This window comes from Dreissena polymorpha, chromosome 2 (assembly GCF_020536995.1).
Source record: "Dreissena polymorpha isolate Duluth1 chromosome 2, UMN_Dpol_1.0, whole genome shotgun sequence".
Lineage (NCBI taxonomy): Eukaryota > Metazoa > Mollusca > Bivalvia > Myida > Dreissenidae > Dreissena > Dreissena polymorpha.
The window spans coordinates 100,617,159-100,642,158 of NC_068356.1; the positions used below are offsets into that span (position 1 = coordinate 100,617,159).

The 25,000-nt window shown below is 34.2% G+C and overlaps 1 protein-coding gene across 1 annotated transcript in view; it reads right to left on the reverse strand.

Annotated features, from left to right (window-relative positions):
- Positions 1-15,158: 15,158 nt before the first annotated feature.
- LOC127870381 (beta-1,3-galactosyl-O-glycosyl-glycoprotein beta-1,6-N-acetylglucosaminyltransferase-like) overlaps positions 15,159-25,000 on the reverse strand; it is a 20,157-nt gene continuing 10,315 nt past the window's right edge. Inside the window, exons 2-4 of the mRNA XM_052412998.1 lie at positions 21,049-22,139; positions 17,887-18,113; positions 15,159-16,078 (exon numbers count right to left, since the gene is read on the reverse strand). Of these exons, the coding sequence (XP_052268958.1) occupies positions 15,780-16,078; positions 17,887-18,113; positions 21,049-21,980 (1,458 nt within the window). The 5' untranslated portion in view covers positions 21,981-22,139 and the 3' untranslated portion in view covers positions 15,159-15,779. The remainder of the gene's footprint in view (positions 16,079-17,886; positions 18,114-21,048; positions 22,140-25,000) is intronic.

Below are 25,000 nucleotides of genomic sequence, written 5' to 3' on the forward strand. Positions count from 1 at the left end.
GTTTTAGTTTTAACCCTTAATTTTAACTTTATTGCATTGAAAGTACTTATTACTTATGCAATGCTCGAGAGTCCGTTTCCTGGGCCTATACAGTAACTTGGTGTCTTTTGGGAGAGATCGTAAGAACGCACACAGAATTATGTTCTAATCAAATGTTTTACTGTTTATTCACGATTGCTCAGGGTGAGCTTTTGTGACCGGTCTTTGTCCGCGTATCCGTCCTATGTCAAGAGAAACTTTGTAAACACTCTAGAAGTCACAATTGTTGCCCAATCATCATGAAAGTTGGTCAAAACATTGGTTCAATTGATGCCTCGGACGAGTTCCAAAATGGTAAAGGAAAGCGGTGAAAAAAACATGGCCGCCAGTGGGGCGGGGCATTTTTCTCAATATGTGTATATTGGCAGTTTTCCCTATTTTGGCTATAGAGAAACCACTTAAACACTCTAGAAGTCACAATTTTTGCCCAATCATCATAAAAGTTAGTCAAAACATTGGTTTTATTCATATCTCGGACGAGTTTGAAAATGGTCGGGATCGGTGAAAAAACATCGCGCCAGTGGTCGGGGCATTTTTCTTTATATGCATATAGTGAAAACATGTGAACACAGTAGAAGTCACATTTTTGGCCCAATTTTCATGAAATTTGCTCTGAACATTTGTTTCCTTGATACGAGAGTTTAGTTCAAAAATGGTTCCGGTCAGTTGTATAGCATGGCTGCTGGGAGCGGGGCAGTTTTCTCATTATGCCCCCCCCCCTTTCGAAGAAGAGGGGGTATATTGTTTTGCTCATGTTGGTCCGTCCGTCCACCAGATGGTTTCCGGATGATAACTCGAGAGCGCTTATGCCAAAAATCATGAAACTTCATAGGTACATTGATCATGACTCGCAGATGACTCTTATTGATTTTCAAGTCACTAGGTCAAAAGTCAAGGTCACGATGACCCGAAATAGTAAAATGGTTTCCGGATGATAACTCAAGAACACTTATGCCTAGGATCATGAAACTTCATAGAAACATTGATCATGATTCGCAGATGACTCCTATTGATTTTTAGGTCACTAGATCAAAGGTCAAGGTCACGGTGACCCAAAGCAGTAAAATGGTTTCCGGTTGATAACTCAAGAACGCTTATGCCTAAGATCATGAAACTTCATAGGTACATTGATCATAACTCGTCGATTACCCCTATTGATTTTCAGGTCACTAGGTCAAAGGTAAAGGTCACGATCACCCGAAATAGTAAAATGGTTTCCGGATGAAAACTCAAGAATGCTTAGGCCTAGGATCATGAAACTTCATAGGTACATTGATCATGACTCATAGATGACCCCTATTGATTTTCAGGTCACTAGGTCGAAGGTCAAGGTCACGGTGACCCGAAATATTAAAATGGTTTCCAGATGATAACTCAAGAATTCCACTCGTGAGTATAGAAAATATATATAAATTTATTTATAGTAATCTAAAAATAGAAAAAGGAGTTCCTAAATTTGTTCGTTTCACCGGTGACATTAACACTTCTTTTCACTGCTGTTTTTTCACTGCAGAAATGTCATATTTTATCATTAGGTATGAAATAAAAGTAAATATTATGGTTCAAAACGATGCAACTTGTGACATTCTGAAATAGATTTGTTTCAGGATCATTAAACTTATGGATGGGATAACGAGACGCACAAGCAATTATTTCGACATCAAACCGTGCATTTTGCAGCAAGAGACGTTGAATGTTTGATTTATGGAGTTAAAAAGAAATCGACGTGGTATTAAAATGAATGGGTTGTTTACCACAAATAGTATGATATTGGTCATGAAATGACGCGAATTTTTGCAATCCCATATTACAATCGATCTTGACAATTTATTCAATGTTGCTTTGAAATACATTATTGAACATTTCCCTGGCAATTACAAAAAGTTCTCATGAATGCTCTAGTATATTAGGAATAAAGGAGTTGTATGATCAAATTTGCGGAACTTCAATTTTATGAAAGTAAGTAACAGACCAACAAAACATTTTTTCACAAACACCAAAACGATGTAGATCTATATGAATATAACTTTTATGTATGAATTAGATACTTGAGACTAGGTTCAAGGTCAAGGTCACAGTCACCTGTAATAGTAAAATGGTTTTTGGATAATAACTCAAGAACACTTATGCCTAGGTTCATGAAACTTTATAGGTATATTGTTTATGACTCGCAGATGACCCCTATTGATTATCAGGTCACTAGGTCAATAGTCAAGGTCACAGTGCCAAAAAACGTATTCACACAATGGCTATCAAGGTCACGGTGACTCAACTTAGAAAAATGGTTCAAAAGTAATTTCAAGAAAATGATTCTTTAAATATTCTGTAAACCTGTAATCAATTTTTTAATCATAATAATACTGAAAGGCTTTTTTTCTCTGGAAAATATATTTCATGAAAACATTTGAAGCCCGAGCCTTAAAGACTGCCTTCAAAAGAATTTGCCATGCCTTGGGAAACCCAGGCTTTATGCATGTATGTAAAGGGTATAGGGCCACCATGCAATCGACACAGGCAAATCAGGGAAGACACTTTCTGCCTTTACTCAGGGATTTTATAATAATAGTAATAATAATCTTTAATTAAAGAAGATAGACTTGTTAAGAAATACATCAGATGAAATTACATAATATGCAATTTATATAATATATTTCTTAATTTCAATAAAGTCTTCTAACATACAATTTAAAACAAATACGTCATATTTCATCTTAAACAATAGGAACAAAACATAACTTATCATATATGCATGCACACTAATAATAAATATATCATAATTAAAAACAAATGACAGACATAAAACTATTACCATTTATGCAAGAACAGTTACAAACATTAAATAAAGGATATTTGTTCATGTAAGTGGAAGATCGTTTGTAATTTCACGAGTGATCATAAAAAATATTTCTTCAAACTTCATACAATTATCATATGTCATCTGTCAAAATAATGATTTTGCAGGTAAGTAACCATATCGAAAAAATTTACACAGTTAAATCTCGGAAACGGGATTTGCTTTACCATCGAATTTTTTTATATATATATTTGCATTAGAGTTGCTCAAACACTCAGACTCTTCAAATATAAATAATGTTGTCTAAATTTAAATTTACACATTGCTTCTGGTGATACACGCATTGCTAAATGGAAAGACCGCAGTCCAAATTCGGCTGCTATTTAATAAAATATTAGTGTGTTAAATTCATTTGATGGAAAAAATGGCAAACTTTTGTCTCAACAATTTCTTGAGCAATGTTGAACGGAATATGCTTTTGCAAATGGAAGTCGTGATCGTTCGGAATTATCGTTATTTTAAATGTTTCAAATATAGTTGTTTACACTAAATATTAGGCGGTAAATTTTTTTATTACCGTGGCATTCTGTTTATTTCCGACCCCATGCAATGTTTCAGGTCATTATCATGCACACCTAAAACCAATATGAGATACATGAGATACTAGTCGCCGTGGCCTAGTGAATAAGGCGTCCGCCTCGGGATCGGGAGGTCGAAGGTTCGAGCCCCATGGAAAGCATTTGTCGAAGGATGGATGTTTGGCATGGGACTTGTTCCGATATGGCCGGCTTGTGAGACGCGAGCGTTAAACATGAATGGTTACCGACTTCTATCCGCCTGGCGCCTGACATAGTGATAGGAGTTGGAAGGTACACGGTATACACACGCAAAAAGTGTCTCATTTAATATAAACCAAAATTGGCTTGCCCTTTCAATTTTGGTGACACTATAATAAAAAAAGACCTTTGACCTTTTTACCTTTTAGATGTTATGATTTATGCTATAGTATATTATATTTAATAACTAGGGTTAACACTACTGATTATCAATGAAATCTAATTATATTAATGTGGACTATTATTTATTATTATGTCCATTTGTTCATAGTAACTTAAAGTATGAAAGTGTCCTTTCCGCGCATCCAACAGACTGTATCTTGATCTATTTCAACATAAAATTCACGTTGCACTTTCACTTTTTAGACAATGACAGACAATGATTGTAGGACAATTCCCGTATAAGAATAAAAATCATTTTATTGGAGACAAATTAGGTGGGAAAGACTTCAAAGAGCTATACTTATCAGATGGTATTTATCATTAAATCATAAGAAAACAGTGCAGAAAGTCTCCATTTATTACATTAAAATGTAACCAAAAATATAACCGGTACAGAGAAAGGTTGAAATGTTGCCGTTTCAACTTTTGTTTTCAGTTGTAGATATGTTGGTTGTTGTAATTATTTTATACCTTGAACTACAAAAAGTAACGATGATAAAAAGAATAGCACTGACCTTGTTAAAAGACAAGTTAAAGCCAATATAAGCATCCAGCTAAAATGGCTTTAACATGTGTTGAAGTTTTGTGTGTGGCTATAATTTTGGTAAAAGGGAAGTTATAAGTCAGCTCATTGAAAATTAAATGTCCAAATCAACTCTTTGTTGGGTAGAAAATACTTTGAATGACCAGTCTGTGCCAATGTTACAGTACTTAACTACGGTAAACTGTGAAATAACAGGAAAAATTAGGCAATTTAAACAAAATTAAGCCCGAGTTAAGCGATGACATTTTGAATGAGTTTTCTCATTATCAGACTTGCCGAATGAGCACCAAAAGTATGAGATCATTTCGAATGAGTTTTCTTATTATGAGACTTGCCGAATTAGCACCAAAAGTATGAGAACACGCCACAATTGATTATGGTTCTTGAAGTCAATAGCAGCTGACTTATTATTGGCAGTCAGGATGAGGTGAGGTGAGATATGCTTGTGTGTATATCAGAGTTTATTTTCAGGTCCTACTTGCCTCTTCATGAGGTCTTTGTAGCCCAACCTGATGGTGAGATATGCTTCAATTTCTACAAAAAATATGTACCATTAAAATATATCAGTAATTAAATGTTGAAAGTCGATAAAATGCCTGGAGTTTTGATAAGGAAGAGCAGTCTGCTAATGAAGCTCAATATTTTTACTAATTTTAATACTCATTGCACAACCCTGATGTATATACCATAGTGAGTATTTATCTCCACTGGCAAAGATGTTCAGAAAGAAGGGCAACATGGTATAACTGTAAGGCTTCAGCTTAAAAACTGGTGTTGTATAAATTATAGCCTTGTTAAAAAGGCTAGGCTTGGTTGTGCTTTTCAAAAGATTAGTTGGTGGAGCATTAAGTGTAAGAACATTATAATAAATAAAAATCACAACAGTGTTTATGATGTTTTAGTGGTTTTATGCGCTTATACATTTCCACATTTCACTGTATCTGTGTTTAATAAGGTATGCTGGTCAAGTTTTAGAGAACATTGTAAGCGCTTTCTGACACTGATAATATAATAATATTATATATATATTATTATATTAATATGTATATATTTTTACATGTAAACGTGTCATTCAATTCTGGTTGCGTTTGTTAAACATGCCAAATACTAGAAATGTAAAAAAATGTTATGAAATGTTAAAAGTGTATGATGGTTTAGGTTAAAAAAATTGGGTCTCGTCACTACGTGAACATTTATTTTCTGTAGGATTTGGGTATGTCTGGAATGAACAAGGTGTTGTAAATGAAAGCGTTTTTTTGTTCTATTATTTTCAACGCTTGAAAGATATATTTAAACAGTCATGGTCACAATCTTGCAATGATACTTCAAAATTGATAAGCTATACCGGTTTAAAAATAGATTTTGAATGGGAAAAGTACCTTAACGTCCTTTTGATTCGAAAATTTATAAATGCATATGTCCGTTTCTGAACTTCATCACATCAACTTATGATTGAACATGGGCGATACATAAATATAGAACGAAACGAAAGGTTTTGTCCCTTGTGCAAGACTTCTATCGAAAACGAATATCATTTCTTACTTGCATGTTCTTGCTATGAAGATCTCCGAGAAACGTATATTCCTTCCCGGTTTTACAATCAGCCAACAATCAACAAATTGAATAATGCTATGGCCTCGCGTGATGACAACATTATACGAAATTTTGCCATGTATATTTACTATGCCTTCGAAAGACGTAAAATGATGTTGTTAACTTAAACAATTGTTTTGCTGTACCACTGTTGAATTATATATGTGTTCACATTGATATTATATCTATATGCATTTTGTATGTGTTTATGTATATGCAAGGGCCGGTGGCTGTATGGCAAATAAACCTTACTACTATTATTTTGACACTATTAATGTTGTATTCTCTGTAGGTGCCAAACAAACATGGATTTTAACAAGATGCCATTTTTCACAGAGTTCGGGCAAGTAAAGGTAAGGTGAAGTTCTTGTTCAAGTAATATGGAGCCTCTTTTCAATTAATTAGTTGTTGTTGTTTCCACTAACATTACTGGCCATTTTTTTGCTGCTGAAAATACAGAATGTAGGACATTTGCCCCTTCCGACATTTGACCCTTCATACAATCAGGACTAAAAAGACATTTGCCCCTTCACCCAAATTCTCAAGGTGGACATTTGCCCCTTCACCCAAATTCTCAAGGTGGACATTTGCCTCTTCACCAAAATTGTCAAGGTGGACATTTGCCCCTTTACCCAAATTCTCAAGGTAGACATTTGCCCCTTCACCCAAATTCTCAAGGTGGACATTTGCCCCTTCACTCAAATTCTCAAGGTCGATATTTGCCCCTTCACCCAAATTCTTAAGGTGGGCATTTGCCCCTTCATCCAAATTTTCAAGGTGGACATTTGCCTCTTCACCCAAATTCTCAAGGTGGACATTTACCTCTTCACCCAAATTCTCAAGGAGGACATTTGCCCCTTGGGACATTTGCCTCTGCACCCTGTAATAAACTGTTTTATGAAAAAAAATGTTTAAGACATTGTACTTGTCATAAAAAATTCTGACATTAAAATTATTTAATAGCTAGCAATCTAAAGTTTCTTATTTTATTGTTTTATTTGTTCATAAACTTAAACAATAAAAAAAATAGCAAGTAATGCTTAAATAGGCAAAATAACTCGTGCAAAGAAAGAAGTAAATAAACACGTATATCAGTCTTATTTGTATGCACGTATCTGTGAAATCACACCATCTATGTAAGACTGGCCACACAATTATTGATTTGCTTGGAATATATAAATGTTTGTTACATTGGTTGGATTTTAACTATGTCTGGACCTTTGTATTATCAAATATGATCATGTCTGAACCATTGTCATATCATGGATGACCATGTCTGGACCATTGTCATATCATGAGTGACCATGTCTGGACCATTGTCATATAATGGGTGATCATATCTGGACCATTGTCATATCATGATTGACCATGTCTGGACCATTGTCAGATCATGGTAAACCATGTCAGGACCATTGGCATCTGATGTTTTGACAGTGTCTAAACCATTGTCATATCATGGATGATCATTCTGAACCATTGTCATTTTAAGTTTTGACCATGTTTGGACCATTGTCATATCATGGTTGACGATGTCTGGACAATTGACATATCATTGATGACAATGTCTGGACCATTGTGATATTTTGGGGTGGCTGTGTCTAGACCATTGTCATACCATGGTTGACGATGTCTAGACCATTGTCATATCATGGTTGACCATTTATGAACCATTGTCACATCATGGTTGACAATGTCTTGACAATTGCAATATCATGGGTGACCATATCTGGACCATTTACTTATCATGGGTGGAAGTGTTTGGACCATTGTCATATCATGGTTGACCATGTCTAGACCATCGTCATATTATGATTTGACAGTGTCTAGACCATTGTAATATCATGGATGACTATGTCTGGACCATTGTCATATGATGTTTTGACCATGTCTGGACCATTTTCATATCATGGTTGAAGATGTCTGGACTATTGACATATCATGGGTGGCCGTGTCTGAACCATTGTCATATCATGGTTGACGATGTCTGGACCATTGATTGACCATTTCTGAACCATTGTCTAATGTCATATCATGGTTGACAATTTCTTGACAATTGCAATTTCATGGGTGACTGTGTCTGGACCATTGTCATATCATTGTTGACCATGTCGACACCATTGTCATGTGATGTTTTGACAGTGTCTAGACTATTATCGTAGGTGAACATGTCTGGACCATTGTCATCTGATGTTTTGACAGTGTCTGGACCATTGTTATATCATGTATGACCATTTCTGGACCATTGTCATATGATGTTTTGACCATGTCTTGAACATTGTCATATCATGGGTGACCATGTCTGGACCATATTCATATCATGTATGGACTGTCCCAGGCGAAACGATGACCATGGTAGACCATGTTCACCATGGTTTTTGATGGTTGACCATAGTATTTGATTGTCAGCCTTCAAAAACCGCTGTAGAACATGATCAGGCACATAGTTGGCAATGGCCACAAAAAACACGGACCATGGTCGTTAATGGTGACCATGGTTAACCATGGTCGGCAATGGTGACAAAAGACAGATCATGGTTGGAAATTGTCACAAAAATATGGATCATGGTCGGCAATGGTAACAATATACAGACCATAGGTGGCCCTATTAAATTAAAACATTGACTATTATCGGCAAAGTTACTTTTATTTTCAGTTTAGTACTCCCATGGTGTTTAATGTTCATTTGCATAAAATATGCAATAATGTAAATTGTTCTTGGAAGAATCAAAAGAACAGTTTAAGCAAGTTTTTAGGACATCTTATTTCAAGAATAGTTAATTTGTCATATAAGAGATAACATGGTCAGCTATGAAATAGAAATGTACAACCATCATAGTAGCCATGAACAAATTTTCTTGTTACCGGTATATTGTTATGACTAAATGAGTAATTATCATGATCAAGCATGTGGTTTGCCTAGAAAATAATCATTGTTAGCTCGGCTGTTTTCTTACAAAACCCTAGGTATTGTCATAGCGAGCTCGTTTTAGCCAGCTCGTGGTCCGGAAACTGCTGTCCGCCGTCCGTGTTGTGCTACAACCTTAGTATTGGCTCTAAAATCAAAGTGCTTCCAACTACAACTTTGAAACTTCTTATTTAGATGCACCTTGATAAGTTCTACACGCCACACCCATTTTGGGGTCATAAGGTCAAAGGTCAAGGTCATTGAAATAAATAAATTCTTAACCAAAGTCATTTAATATACTGTGTAATAGTTGTAATGGTGAACTGTTGTACTATCACTCTGTGAAATATCAATGTTAAAGCGGTATATACGATCTTGTCAAATATTTATTAATTAATATAAAATGTGTAAAAAACTTATTATACATATATTTCAATATAAACTAAAATAAAAGCCGAGAAGAACATATGTCGAAAAATGCTAAATAAGCCAGATATTTAATTCTGAAATCGAAAAAGGCTGTACAGCCGAATTCGCCAGCAGGTATATCATGCATGTACGATGTGAATCTAAATTTAATTTAACGGTTCATTTGAAATTCCTGCAGCGATATCGATTCATACGACACACGAACACTTACTAAAAAGACGAATGCATAGGTTATTGTAGGAAAATATGTACGAATTATCTTCGTCACAATCGGCTCGGGGCGCTAATTTGTATTTGCTGCATTTTATGAAATTCGTCTTAAATGTATCATTTTTCTTGCATATTGTGTGTTAGTATAACATATTGGAATCAATATATTACAATTCAACACATATAAAAATCGTATAATCACGCTTTAATATCCAAAATTTAACTTTTAAGTCAGTGAAGCCTAACTTTTGTCGAGTGAATTTGAGTCAATTTAATGATGTGTGTCTACTACTGCTCCTAATATGAATTGACACTTTCTATGCAATAAATGGCTGTCACTTCACACTGATAAAGTCTGGCCTTCAAGGTCAATACACATGTGATTGTGACTATTTTAACATAGTTGTTTATTACGCTTTTTGCAGTCATGATCTGGCAGATACATTAATTATAAACATGTACTGTCATTATTGGGTTTTGTATGTATGGCTACTTCAGCGTCCACTGTTTTTGGTTGAGGAATTATGGGTTTAAAGTGTTTAAAAATTTCTAGAAATCCAGTTGAACATATAGAGTCCGATGGCCTTACCTTTGATCTGAAATCGTTTATTCTCAAGATAATTTTGAATTTGTATAACCCTAGTAGGGTTTCATATAGCAGTCACACTGTCTCTCACTTAGTATGTCTGTCTGTCTGCCTGTCTGTCCGTCCGGCATTTCGTTTCTAGATTTCTATCCCTAAAAGCTTGCTTATATTCACCTTGTTTTTGGTGTGTCAGACTTTCTACATAACACACACCATGAACTGTATTCTGTTCCAGGCCATTGATTTTTGGCAAAGTTACGGGCCTTGGACATTGAAATTTTCTCTAGAATAACACTTCTAGACTTTTTTTCCGGAACAGTTTCAGACACTGACCTTATTTTTGGTAGGTGCATCAACTATATGACTTAACAAGAGATGTGTTTGTCAGAAACACAATGCCCCCCTATTGCGCCGCTTTGAAGCTATGACCTTGAAGGATGACCTTGACCTTTCACCACACAAAATTTGCAGCTCCGTGAGATACACATGCATGCCAAATATCAAGTTGCTATCTTCAATATTGCAAAAGTTATGAAGAAGGTTAAAGTTTTGGTTAAAGTCTTTGAATTTGTATTTTTTTTACCTTTGACCTTGAAGGATGACCTTGACCTTTCACCACTCAAAATGTGCAGCTCCATGAGATACACATGCATGCAAAATAACAAGTTGCTATCTTTAATATTGCAAAAGTTATGAGCAAGGTTAAAGTTTTGGTTGACGTTTTGGGACACACACACACATACAATGACAGACAGGCCAAAAACAATATACCCCCGATTCGGGGGCATAAAAATCAAGTTTGAGTTTCGTTCCGACCATTGACTGTTGACGAAGTTATGGGTCACGGACTTTATATTTTTCTTTAAAATAGCTTCTTCAAAGTGCAGTAGGGGGCATTGCTGTTTCACAAACACAACTGTTGTTACTGATGGAACTGTATAATTATTAAGCCCACTCTGTTTTTTTTAAAAAGGGTACAAAAGTTTATTTTTGGAATGTTAAGATAACCTGAATCAGCGTATTGCTGAATTTGTATACAACCATTTAAAAAGGGGAGCTTTTATATAATGCAGTTGTCAGAATCGACATTTCTAGGCAATTGACTTTAGTCCCACCAGGCTACACATAGCTTTAATCAACTGGACTGAACAGCAAATCACTTGACAACCATTTTTGTCAATTTCATTTTCTATTTTCTGTATTGTTTAATTTAAACAAAACAACAAGTAAAACGCCCGCAGTTAGTCTAGTTCTTTTCAATAAAAGATGACATCATGTAAGAGGCACCTCCAGGTCAATCTTTAAATCTGCATGTGGATGTAGATCGATGAAGACAAAGTTTCCCCAAATATAGCCATCAATTTTTTTAACGTATGAGCCTCGCTCTATGAAAAGGGTTTTAATGCGTGCGCATAAAATGCGTCATTCCATATAAGCCTATGCAGGCCACAGGGAAATCAGTGAAAACATGTTATGTCTAAAACCCACCAACATTAATATATGGAAACGTATATGGTACACCCTGATACTGTGATGATGTCAACATTCTATGACGGCATGATATCAAAAAGGTGTCATGTCGTAAAAAATTACTCATTGTGCCGACTAAAACTACGATGGCAAGTCATTTTCAAAAGAGTATGACGCCTAAAATTATGTTGATTTGTCGACATAAGAAAAGTTGTCAAGACTTAAACAACCCGCATGCTGACATAAGAGCCTAAATCTCTGACGATATTTTATCCTTTGGCCGTCTTGTAAATTTAACTATTTCTGTGTTGTTTACTGTATGACGGCATATATATTGATGACTTGCATGTAACATAATGTTGATATGGCGATATAACTGAAGGAGTCGATATAATTTATGTGGACAAAGGGCGTTGTTTGAAAATTATGGAAGCGTATATGGTACCCAAATAATATGGTCATGCCGGATTAGTTTATATCGACTTACTGTGAAATAACATAGTATGTCGTCATAGTTTTGAAGGCTTTCCGTCTTAATTTTACTCGCCATAACGACATTAAGTGTAAGTCTCGACGTAAATTTTTTTGACGGACCAGAACCATTTTCAAACAAAACTATACATATAGAGAAAACTGCCCCACCCCCTGAAAGCCATATTTTCCAACCGATCTTGACCATTTTCGAACTCGTCCATGATATAAATAAAAATGGACTGTCTGAGGTCTTGCGTGTTTAGAAAGAATATACCAGAAACTAAAAATCATGTCGACCAAATATATTTTCGGGAAAAGCCGGACACATTTACGTCAAGACTTCAACTTAGTGTCGTTTTGACGAGTAAAATTAAGGTGGTAAAAGCTACAAAACTATGTCGACATACCATGTTATTTCACAGTAAGTCGATATAAATTATTCCGGCATGACCACATTATTAGGTTTTACTATATACGTTTCCGTATTAATATCATTATATTTAATAGCATTATCATTAATATTAATAGCATTATCATTAATATTAATAGCATTATGTTGCATTGCCACATAGCAAGTAAGACAGGTTATGTTCCCTGCTTGAAAAGAACAAGAGGAGATCATGTGGTGAAACATACCAGTTGCACAAATATATGACAATTTCAAATAAGCACTTTAATTGTATTTTTATGCCCCCTTTTCGAAGAAAAGGTGGCATATAGTGATCGGACTGTCCGTCTGTCTTTCCGTCACACTTTGCGTTAAGGTTTCGAAAAATGCTCATAACTTCTATGTCCCTTGAGATATAACGATCATATTTGGTATGCATGTGTATATGGACAGGGCCTTTACATACCCACACAATATTTTACCCCTGTGACCTTGACCTTGAACTTAGGGTCTGCGTTTAGGTTTTGAAATCTGCGTTTACGTTTCCAAAAAAGCTCATAACTTCTATCAAGCGTTTATAGGGGGCATAAGTCATCCTATGGTGACAGCTCTTGTTGGTTGTAATTTTGAACAAGCACTTAAATTATATTTTTTAAGCTACTCGTAATACATTTTAAGAGCCAGTGTGTGCATTGTCAGAGGAAATCCAAATGTGTGAGTTGTTTATAATTAAAATATTGCAGTAATTTTTTAGGTTCCCCGAGCTGCCTTTTGATGTTGAAAAACCCTTTAAAAATGTTACAGAAATTCAGGACCATGACAGAACTCAATTAGTGATGGAACATTACTTTCTGATGCTCACAGTGGTCATTATTGACTGATTATGGACAATTTTAGTACCATGCAGTGTTACCTTTGTAATCAGATAATGTGCCAGTAAGGAAGTTAATTATCATAAAACCTGGTGAAAATGTTGTGGGGTTTCTTATCTGGTTCAAGGTCCAGTTGCAATAATGCAACTCTCAGCTGCTGATAAGCCCCTTTATGTGCATTTACCGTAAACTGTTGCAACTGTTAAAGGCTTTTTAAACATAGATTGCCGCCTATAATTGACGCGGTTCTATTTCAGTTACCTTTAGCCACATAAAATGTTAATTGGAATAAACAACTCTCATGCTTAAGTTTGCTTTCAGAATAATTATATTAATCCAAGTTTTGTTTTTCAGAAAATGATTTGTTTTGTTTTTTCATAGTAAATTACTGACAAATTGCAATTGTGAAAATATGCTAGTATAGTTAATCCAAAGAAAAAACTGCAACTATTTATTGAGTTTGGTGCGTTGATATCAAGTACAAAGAAGTCTATATAGCAATGCTAACAAGGTCATACGAATTTGTCCTTATTCAAATATTACTATTTTACACTATAAACTCTCAACTAAAAACAAAAGACCTGAGACCATCAGACACTGACCTTTGAAAAAAAAGTCCAGCGTAACCTTTTCCTTTCCTTTGCTATAATCATCAAGACTTCATAGGTCGTTAAGGGACTTGTTTACTATTTTTTAAATTGTTGGAGTATACTTTACTTGCAAGACAACAACAAAGTTTCGGAAGTTAATCCAGTTAAATAATTTATTTAAATAAAGTTGAAATCGCTTGAATATTTTCACCTCTTACCAATGAACAGATGGTGAATTTGTTTAAACAACTCTGAGATCATAAATATTTCTAATTCAAATATATTTGCGAATAATATAAAATGATATAACATGATTTTTAAAGGCAGAAATATGCAATTACATCTACATAAAAACTAAACACACGCACGCGTATTTTAATAATAACCAAATGGCGAATGTTAAGATTAATTTAATTGTAGATGTGTATACAGTAAGCTAACTTACATGTAAGATACAATTGCTCATCTCTATGCGCTCAATTGTAGTTTGAGTTTGAGTCAAGCAACAAACTCTTAGAAGGAAGACGGAGACCGTTTAACGTTTTACATAATGCATCTTTATTCAGACAAGCATTAAACATTATATAATACAATAATATCTCTAGACTGTTAGAGTTGACTTAAAAAGGATGGACGTTTGGTGAACAGTTGCTCTGCTTTAAGGTTGTCAATATCATAAATAGTACTGATTTTTTATGAAATACTAAAAACGTTCGTTTTACTTAAATACCAGTAGTTAGTAGTTAATGTAACAAACAAATTCTGATTATTACGTCTAATTCGTGAAATGAAAATGTTTTATGAAGTATAACTGTTTGTTTCTTACTTTTTGGAAGGGTTTTCAATCGATGTTTGACAGTGATGTTTGTTGTTAGCAACTGTTGCCAAAACTGTGAGGAGAACCTCCTTATATACCCTTCGGATGCTGCAGATTTGGCTGCAGCCAAAGCTTCAGCTGCAGCCAATCACAATCCTGCAGCATCCTGCACCATGTATGGAAGTAATGCGGTTACATGTAAACAAGAATATACTTCTTATTATAATAAATCGACAATCATCATAAATATCACATCTTAATCAAAGAAGGCAATAAGTTTGATGACTTGAAACAATAGACACCTTTAAATATGCATGTATAACAATACAATATTAAATGCTGCAGCATGAAAACTTAAGCAATTCTTACGCATTCAGCGTCTCAAATAGTTCCCTGCAAACTATTATGTTTTAACAGTTGATATAAATGAAGAGTTTGCAAGTTATAATAAATATCATCTTTTCATACAAATAGAGGAGTGAATATTATAATTTTACAGCCTATTTTAAAGTCAAATACATGCAATAACACTCCACCATATTCCTACGTATGACGTCATCAATATACATTGCTGCACCGATTTTGACAGTGCAGGAATTTCGAATATGTTGGATTATTCTCACAACAAACAACATATAACGGACTAAACACAAGGTAAATACAAATATATAAATATATTAGATCTTGGAGAACATTATCTTGCTAAATGCAGTGCACCGTATAGACAAAATGTGAACAACAAAAATAATGTGCACCGATATTCGGTTGAGGAATGAATTCTGATGATATTCACAACACACAATGCAAGATGATTATTACAAATATTTTTTCATTACCACTACACGTGCTGAAAAACAAACTGCTATATAATTGGTTATTGTTCTATTTAAGAGTCAATACACACATAAAACAATTCTTAACATAGCATCTATACTCTTTTTTTTCGGACTTTAACCAAGAATTCAAATATAAAAATTATATTATAACGTTAATTGACACACTTAAATCTACATTGATACGATATTAAGCGTACATTACTAACATCCAACATCAACGTTTTTCATGTTGCATTAGACTCTGTTTTTAACAAAGCCCAAAGTCCCGTAATATCTGGAATCAAAAGCGAGATCACCGAGGTAAATATCTCGGGTGCGGTTTGCAATAAGTTCCTCAAGACAATCGTAACCATAGGGATGAAAGTTCTGATGGAATTTATTAACGAATAGTTTCTTGCTTTGAGCTAGTTCCGGCAGGTCGCCTGTGCCTATTACGCAGATGAGGCGCACGCGTTTGCCATGGCACTCTCTTTCGCCCCAATCCTTGAATCGTGCCATATACGGCTTGATCGTTTCGTCCGTCTCTGGTACTCCTGCATGGCAACCATATATTTAGTTTTAGTTTAAACATATTCATTTTAGCTCGATTGCATCGGAAGCCTCATGCTTATTGAAACGCTCTCGAGTCCGTTTCCTGGGCCTAGTACCAGAACCATATATTAAATAAAAACATGGTATAGGATCACGCGACTTTGTGGGTTTTCCCAATTAAACGTTACTGTATTAAACGGACCGGTTAAGTGGTGCTCTTTTCCCCAATAACTTTTTAAAACAATTTTTGTTAAGAATGTGACTTAATGCATAAAAGACAGATTTTTATGATGCTTTAGGCAATGTGAAATACACCAGAATTACCTTCTCTAATAAGCTTGGGTTCTTGTTCAAAAATTATATTATTCCTGGATGCATTTATACGGCTATGCATCAGGGAATTTTGTCACCGATATCAGACATATTCAAGGATTTATTCTTCAGATATCGACACAAATTGCAAGAAAAACTGTCTTTTATTCACTTAAGATTTTGTATGTATTTCAATAACTTGATATGTTTGCAAAAATAAAGATCTTAACGGTGTGTTTACATTTTGTCAAGGCCCGTGTGTAAGCCCCTGAGAACCCCATTGATTCTGCACCTGATAAACGTAACTGATCAGCGGTGGTATTCCAGAAACATCTTAAGTCATTTCTTAAATAATTTCACTTAAGTTCAAAATTACAATGTTTTGTATTTCTTTACTTAATAAGGAAACACATGTGTGTTTTTTGTATTACTAAAATAACATTGGCATAATTATGTTATTTAATTAAATATCTTGATGCCAATCTATTGCAATATGAAATGAAACACTTAAGAAAATTTCCCAATTTAAGGATAAGAATAAAATGTAACTTAAGATGCTTCTGGAATACCACCCCAGGCATATGTCCTGTACATAGCCAATATTATGATATTTACACATTTTAGGCCGATTTTTGTAATTACATTACCATGGCGGTGATCAAGTGCTGCTAAGTTATCTGCTAGAAATAAAACTTTCAGCTTGACCATTTTTTGTTCTGAAACATGTTCGTTAATGTAAATATGCACTAGGCGGATCGTCCACAGATGTTTGACCATATATGGACCATATATGGAGTAAGTTATAATATTCTTCTGAAGTCAGCATTCGGAAATGGCCGAGTGATTCTGAACCGTTTCGGAATTAACGCAACCTTGGATTAGCTTAGGGTAGATGGTTAAAATATTCTGCCATAATAGCTGTAAAAACGAGTGTTTTTTTTAAGAAAAAAGTAATGCTATAAACTAACGATATACACTACTGCAAATGATATGTGTTTATATTTTTTTGTTTTTGATGTTCTGTCCAGTTTCGCCCAAAGACGTTTCTCACCATTGCCAATTCAAAGTTCTTCAACGTAAAACATAATTTATTAAAGTAACGGCAAAATGGAACAACACATTTTTCTGTATCATAATAACTTCAGAAGTCAATATTAATCTTGCTGCTGTAAAATCTGGTCAGTTAATCTAATTGTCAATATACGATAAATAATGCGAGATCAGTCGTTTCCATTTAAATTGAATGACTCGAAGTTTACATTAAAATATAAATGAAGACCTACAGTGTTTGCATTATAAACAATAAAGACAAGTAGCACCGGCGAGTCCTGTTTTGGTACAGTAAATGCACCGGAAAAGGCTTATGCAGTACATTGTTATTCATAATTAATGAATTATTAAATATCACTCATCCTTGCGCTTAAATTATGTCATACATGTTCTTGGTACATTTTGTTAAATGAAAATAAACCGTGTTAAAAAACGATAATGAACCTACCTATGTAAGCACCTGGTACACCGAGTTGAGGGTTATGATTGAGCGTAGCAAAGAACGTTTCATCGGGCACCTGCGTCTGTCTCGTCCAGTTCAATAGGTCATGGGCTCGTTTGTCGTGTAATATGAATTTCACATAGCCTCTGTTGGCCACAATATGCACGGCCCCCTTTAACGCCGTGATGTTGTGAGGTGGTGGACCGGCTTTCCGCCACCGATCCCTGTTGGCTCTGAAATCAGTTAGAATGTTAATAAAACGTTTATTGACTTACGTCATCAACATATTTGAAAAACAGTATATATTTCATATTATAAATAGTTTAAATTTGCATGAAAAATGGTCAGTAAATATTCATACGTTATATAATATATTTGGGCTGGGTGTATTTGTTGAACGGCATGAATATAACACTTGATTTAGAAATGCTACGTAAATTCCTAAACACTTAATGTTATACCTCATAAATAAAGCGGTAAATTGCATGAAAATATTATGCCATTTTGAACGCATATATTGCAAATGTCATAGGGGGCTTACAATATATTCGTTAAATGAAGAGCTCTTTAATTTGTGTTCCCTTTGGTTATGTACAATGGCGATGAGCATTTATATGTGGTAGATGTTATCATGTTATTATTTGTGTTATCGTTGGTCATGAGTAAACATCAGACGTTCTTTAATATTATAGCTCAATTTAATTGTGAATGTCTTATCAGCGGAATAGTGTATATTTACTACTCAATATTAATAAGAGTGACATGGACCTGAAAATCAAATAAAGGTTTGATGAAGCATATATCTATGTTAGTAGTTGCATACAAATAGCTCAATCCATTCCTGGGTTATATTGCGGCATCCATTTTTCTATTTTGCGAAACCGTTTTCAGTCAAATGAAACGCTATCGAGGTCAGGATAAAATACATGTATACATTCAGTTTCATTACAATATCTCAATGTAGCATTTTAGTAGAAATAATTGTCTATTAACCCTATATTTAATCCCAAGCTATGTTTGTATATATGGTATTACTCATTGTTTTCTACATATTGTTCCCTTCTTCATAAAGTTATCGTTTATGGCAATATAAATCAGTGCCATCCGAGAAACTTCCAAAACGTAAGAAATTTAAGCAAAAAAGAGTCATTAGCATGAACAAATTAAATTTCATAAGTATTCATTCGAATTTCATCAAACACAGCATTCAATCAATTAGGCAGTTCTCGTTGTTATTTTTCGTCAATGTCGTCAGCACTTTTTTAACTTAAAAGTGAATGTGTATCTCTGAATTAAAATGAATCATAATAGAAAGTGTGAAGTATAAAATAAATTAATAAAGCCTTAACCGTTATGCGGCTCCCAGAAAACTAAACCTGTTGAAGTATAGCAAGTTATAAGCCAGTGTTAAATCAGGCCCCCGAAGTGTTGAAACATATCAAGAACAGTCATGACATTAAATTTTCCTTTTCAGATGCAGTGATATAACATGATAATAATGTGTTGTTCAAGTAGCAAAACCAACCTACTGTATATGTTCTTTGTATAACAACTTTAGCAATAAATTTTCACTAGATAATGCCTTTGAAAGAATATCATAACGCGTATTTTCAACTTAAGCCCTCCAAAATTCCCAATTTGAAGATTTCCAGACGCGAATGTTTTCAAATTTAAGATTATACTCGCTAATTCTTTATAATGGGAACAGTACCGGCTTTTTCTCCATTGAGGAAAAACGTTGCAAGTAAGAGAGGGTTTCTTAATTCAAAGTGTCTATATATGAAGTTTGAAATTTATTTTCAGTTTCAACCTGTCTTTAAAGCGAATATGTTATCATATTTTAAATGTAAACATGCCATTTATTTGGGAAATTTTAAAGACGCATTTTAAATCTAAGCATATGGAATACATTTATCCTTTAAGACTTTTCATCTATTGTGTATTACCCATTTTTTTGACAAAATTTCAACAAAAATTACCAAACCATTTACATTTACCATTGGGGTCATTTAAATGTTGAATTATTTATTTTTAAATTAGAATGAAAGCCTCAAGCCATGTTTGACGATGTAACTTACCAAAAAACTTAGGTCACAAGCCGATGTCGACGCCGGGGCGAGTAGATTAGCTCGCATTTCCTAAATGTCTCAACCGAAAAAAGTATCGTGTATGATTGTATGATATATTTGTTTCAATTTAATTCTTAGATTGTTGTGCTTCATTAAGTGTTCTTTAAAAAAAGCTAAATATCTTAGTTAAATCTTGTTTTGGATACTAATTAAGTAAAAGAGATTCAAATATAGAAACAATTTATTCAAAGCTTGTAACCCCTGTCCACAATCTTATCTTTTGGTAACGAAACCATGCAACGACTCTTTTTTATGCATAAGCAAAGCATAAGCTAAAAAAGTATTATTCAGAAATAAATTAAAAATTGGTTCACAAATAAAATAAGAAGATAGTCACTGTGCAAATGTTTTCATAAGCGTCAAATGATTTTTAAAAAAATTATATAATAATTATGCGGACACACTTTAACAGTGAGACGCTTAACATATTGACAATATCAATGTCAACAATGGAAGACTGAAAAGTTACTATTTTGTTTAAATAATAATGATTGGGTTTACTGTGAATTCAAAGTGCAGAACTCTTTAACCTATTTATGAAAGCGATTTAATATTAATTATTCTGAAGTGTATGCATGTAACTTGTGTATTGGGGGTATTTTTACGTAACGTATTACAATTTCTTTGCAGTTTACAACGCAAATACCTTGCCTTTAAAAAAATATCATATCAATGTATTATGGATTTATGACATGAATTAATAAAATAAATAAATTAATATAACGACACAAAGAATTGTGTCGAGATTTGAACTAAAAGGCAAACTTTCACTTGGTAGCCGATATGCAAAATAAAGACCTATGGCAGGTTAAAAACTTTTACTTCTTAGTCATACTTAAAGATTTTATAAATGGTTACATCCTTAAGAAAAGGAGAACTTTAACATTATTTATTCTGTTTTTCATACATGTCAATTTGTATTAAACATCATAGTAATACTATTTAATACCATATTGCGTTTCTTTACTGAATGCAAAACGGAACATTTAAGCAGTGGCAATTTTTAAAACTGCAATTATGTACTTTGATTTCAATTTACCTTTTTAATAATCCCATTATGTCGTTTGATCCATTGAACGCCTCTAAAATACGTACAAGTTCGTAGTTTGTTCGCAACGGGAACTCCTGTCCAGTCAGATTAATAAAGTATTTCCACGCTGTACTTTTGTTCCAAAGCTCTTGCATGCAGAGCAACTCTGGCTCGAGAACGGTCATTGTACCCCACTGAACGTTAAATCGTGTTGACGTCATAATCACATTATCAAAGCAACTCGCAATTGAAGACATGCCGTCGTACATGGCTTGATCTGTTTTGGAGTCAACGTGTATGCAATAAAAGTTCTGTGGTCTGTAAATGGCACGTAGGAGTCTCTCAGATTGTTCAATATCTGTGAACATTAAAAGACTGAACGCTATAGGAAAGTCACGTTCAACTTCAGTTAAATGGTGCTCAATATAGCCACGCTGACGTTTAAAATATGAGCAGTTTTTCGTCATTTCTGAGTAGTTTTGAGGTTGGAGAAAATTTCTAACTCGAGTAATATTCTCTGCACGTTTTATTTCATCTTTATCACCCTGGAATATAGCGTTGCAGTTAACATCAGTTACCAATCTTGTATAATGAAACAAAGATGTGTGTGGTAATTTTATATGTTTCAGTTTATTGTCTTGTTTTATATACGGTTTTATGATACTTAACAAATTTGAAAGCCCGCTTAACCTCACTGAAATCGTTGAGTTGTTTTTGCCCATGTAGCCAAGAAGCTCTATTGTCTCGTCTGTAACGTTATATTCGTTCACATTAAAACTCAAGTCATTCTCAAAAGGAGGCGTTGTCTGGTAGCTCGCTCCAATGTCGACATTCTGCCTGTAGCCGGACACTTCGAAGCCTTTATCAGTGAGACCACTTTGCTCACGAATATCATGCGCAGAAACGAAGGCAACATTATTACTGGATGAGTTTTTCATCATAACCCTTTTAAAGTTCGGTAACAATAGGCCGGTGTGTAGCAAAAAATATAAATAGCATCAGGATAGAGATGATTCCGAACGGAATTATGTATCTGGTAAGATTTGACATGATGCTGATGGAAGAGTCATTCACCCCTTCGTTGTTGTTATTTCGCAATCCTGTAAGCAGAGATATCGATATACAATACTTAAAGACGGTACATCTCTGATAGCAATTTACCCGAAATTATTAAATCCAATTTTTAAACATCTGCGCAATTAAGAACAACAAAAGCGCCATTAAAAAAGATCATATCTATCTCATAGGCAGTTTTGAAATAAGTGTAAATGTATTTACACCAACTACCTGAACATTCGGGATGTACGTCCGTATATGTATTGTTTGAATAATGCATACTAAATAGAAATATAATTGAAGTACATCCATACTAGCTATTTAATCTAACGTATTAAATATGTACGCAACTGAAACAATTCTTTGCTTAATATTTTCATATAGATCAGATTCGCAATATATCACCGGATATTACATTTCATTTTTCGATATCCATATCAAAACAACAAATGCCATCCGAAATTGGTTTACAAAAAGTTTTCAATGTATTTTCAGTTTATAAAGTCGATTTATTTACAAGTAGCTGTTTATTTTAATTTGATTGATAATATGATTAACTCCTACCCCACAAGCCTAGGTATGTGCAACCATATGATGCCATATCCTTGTATTTGCAACTTTCTGTTAGAGAAGTATAGACGAAATTTATATAGGTACCAATATGGTGACCATTTGAAATTAAGAAAACTGTTGAAATAAATTCGATTAAACCACATTCTATGACATTAATTTTGATACATATACTTCTAGGTGTGCACAATTTCAAATCCTACTGTGACAAACCTATTTCATCTAAAACTGTTTTCATAACAACTTACGTAAATAATCCGTCGGGGTTAAAGTATTTCCAAAAATGCTTCATCTAGCTTAATCGTTTAGTTTGAAGATTCATGTGCAGATATATTGTTAATTAGGTAATACGCAACGTAATTGTGTAAACAAATCGGCGAAGAAATTTCATTTTGATGAAATTGCTAAAACATTATGTGAACATTATCACTTTTCTTTCGATTTCTGGAAGCCTATCAAGACATTAAAACACAGAATACTTTAATTATGAAGCTTCAGCCTATAATTTGAAATGGTATCATATATATATTTGCCAACATTCAATAGGGCAAACATATTGAAATAATTATTTCAATCGCAATCCAGTCTACTTATACACGATTCACATAAGCATATTTTAAAATCCAAATAGCCAGATTCTCTTATCCTTGCGAAAATCATAACTCCCCGACAAAACTTAATTGATTCTGAAACATATTTGAAAACCGGAAAGGCATTTGGTTCCGATCGTGTCTTGAAACAATTGCATTTAGTTTTGACAGTCCTGTCCAAAATATCTTAAATGTTGTTATGAGCTCTGGTTGGATTCTCAAGAGCTCACAAAATCAACAAATGTACGTGCAATTTACAAAAAAATTATCCTGATGATGTAGGAAAATATTAAGAAATCTCCTTTTATAACGTGATAAACAAATGCCTCAGCATACATTTAAATACATACATGTTAAATCATAATAAGGCTACATACTTTAAAGCCTAATTACAATCTAGTTACATACCTACAGATTCTACAATTTATCAATAAGTGTCTATATATCACTCTCTTTGTAATGTCCTGATGACGGTTTACATGTTACAGCAGTCATTTGTGATAGTTCAATGGTTTTTTACTTTAAATTCGACTTCATAAAATCACGGGCAATTAGCTAGCAAGGCTAACAGATTATTTATATGACAGGTGCACATGTGTGATGATATATGGCTGCCAACACTTATCATTACATGTTGTGTTTCTCGATGGTCTATTCTACGGACCCTCATTTTTTGTATACATTAATGATATTATTCTTTATATTTACTTCCCCATACGCCGGGTCGCTAATGAAACTACGCTATAAATAATGTTCAACAATCCGGTATAGGCAGCTACATAAAATGTTTCCGTTGTGATGATAAAAACTCATTCCTGGGCTGATAATGTTGTTGTTTATTTCAATCCACAACAAGTTTCAGCAATATCTAGCGAAATCGACACATCAATTCTTCTAAATAACTTTGAAGTCTATACAGTAACGTCCCACGAACATCTGGGTTTCAAGGTATTTCATACATGTTCCTAGTATGACCATATTGAATCAATTTGGGCAAAATCTTTGCAAACAATCAATCTTATGAGAAAAGTAAAGTTTAAGTTAGACCAATTATTGAATACTCTTACGTCGTCTGAGCAAATATTACTTCATGAGATAAAAATCCACATGAAAGTAAGCGACAAAGAGCAAGTTTAGTTACTCTTGGAACACGATGGCCGTCGTTACAAAACGAATATGATGGAATGCACCTCGAACAGTGGTCTTATTATTATGGCACTTCCTGGCATGTTCATGTTATCATCGAAAAATCAACATTGGTGGGTCGCCATTTTGAACACTAGATTGTTTTAATTATTACTTTCGCAACACCAGTTAATTACGTACAATCTACCCCCTGAATCAAGTTGTACATTAAGTCTTATTTGAAATTTAATAGCAACATATCTGACTTACAAAGGAGAGACATAGCATACGCATCGATTTTTTGTTGTGAGCGTAAGCGAGCAACTAATGTAGAGGCAGTTTTGCAAATCAGTCTGCTGTTAGCTACGCTAGGAACGATAACTGCAAGTCAGTCTGCTTTTAGCTACGCTAGAAACGTAATTACTGCCTGTTTATACTTCACCGCTGGTACACTGCAGACAGCCTGCATGTAATCAATATTATCGTTTAAGAGCTTGTGCGACGATATTGGCCAGTCTAGTGTTTATAACAGCTTGTGCGACGACATTGGTCAGTTTATCATTGAAATCTGTACATATTGGCTGCGTTCAGGGAAAACGGGGCTTAATGCTGCATACAAG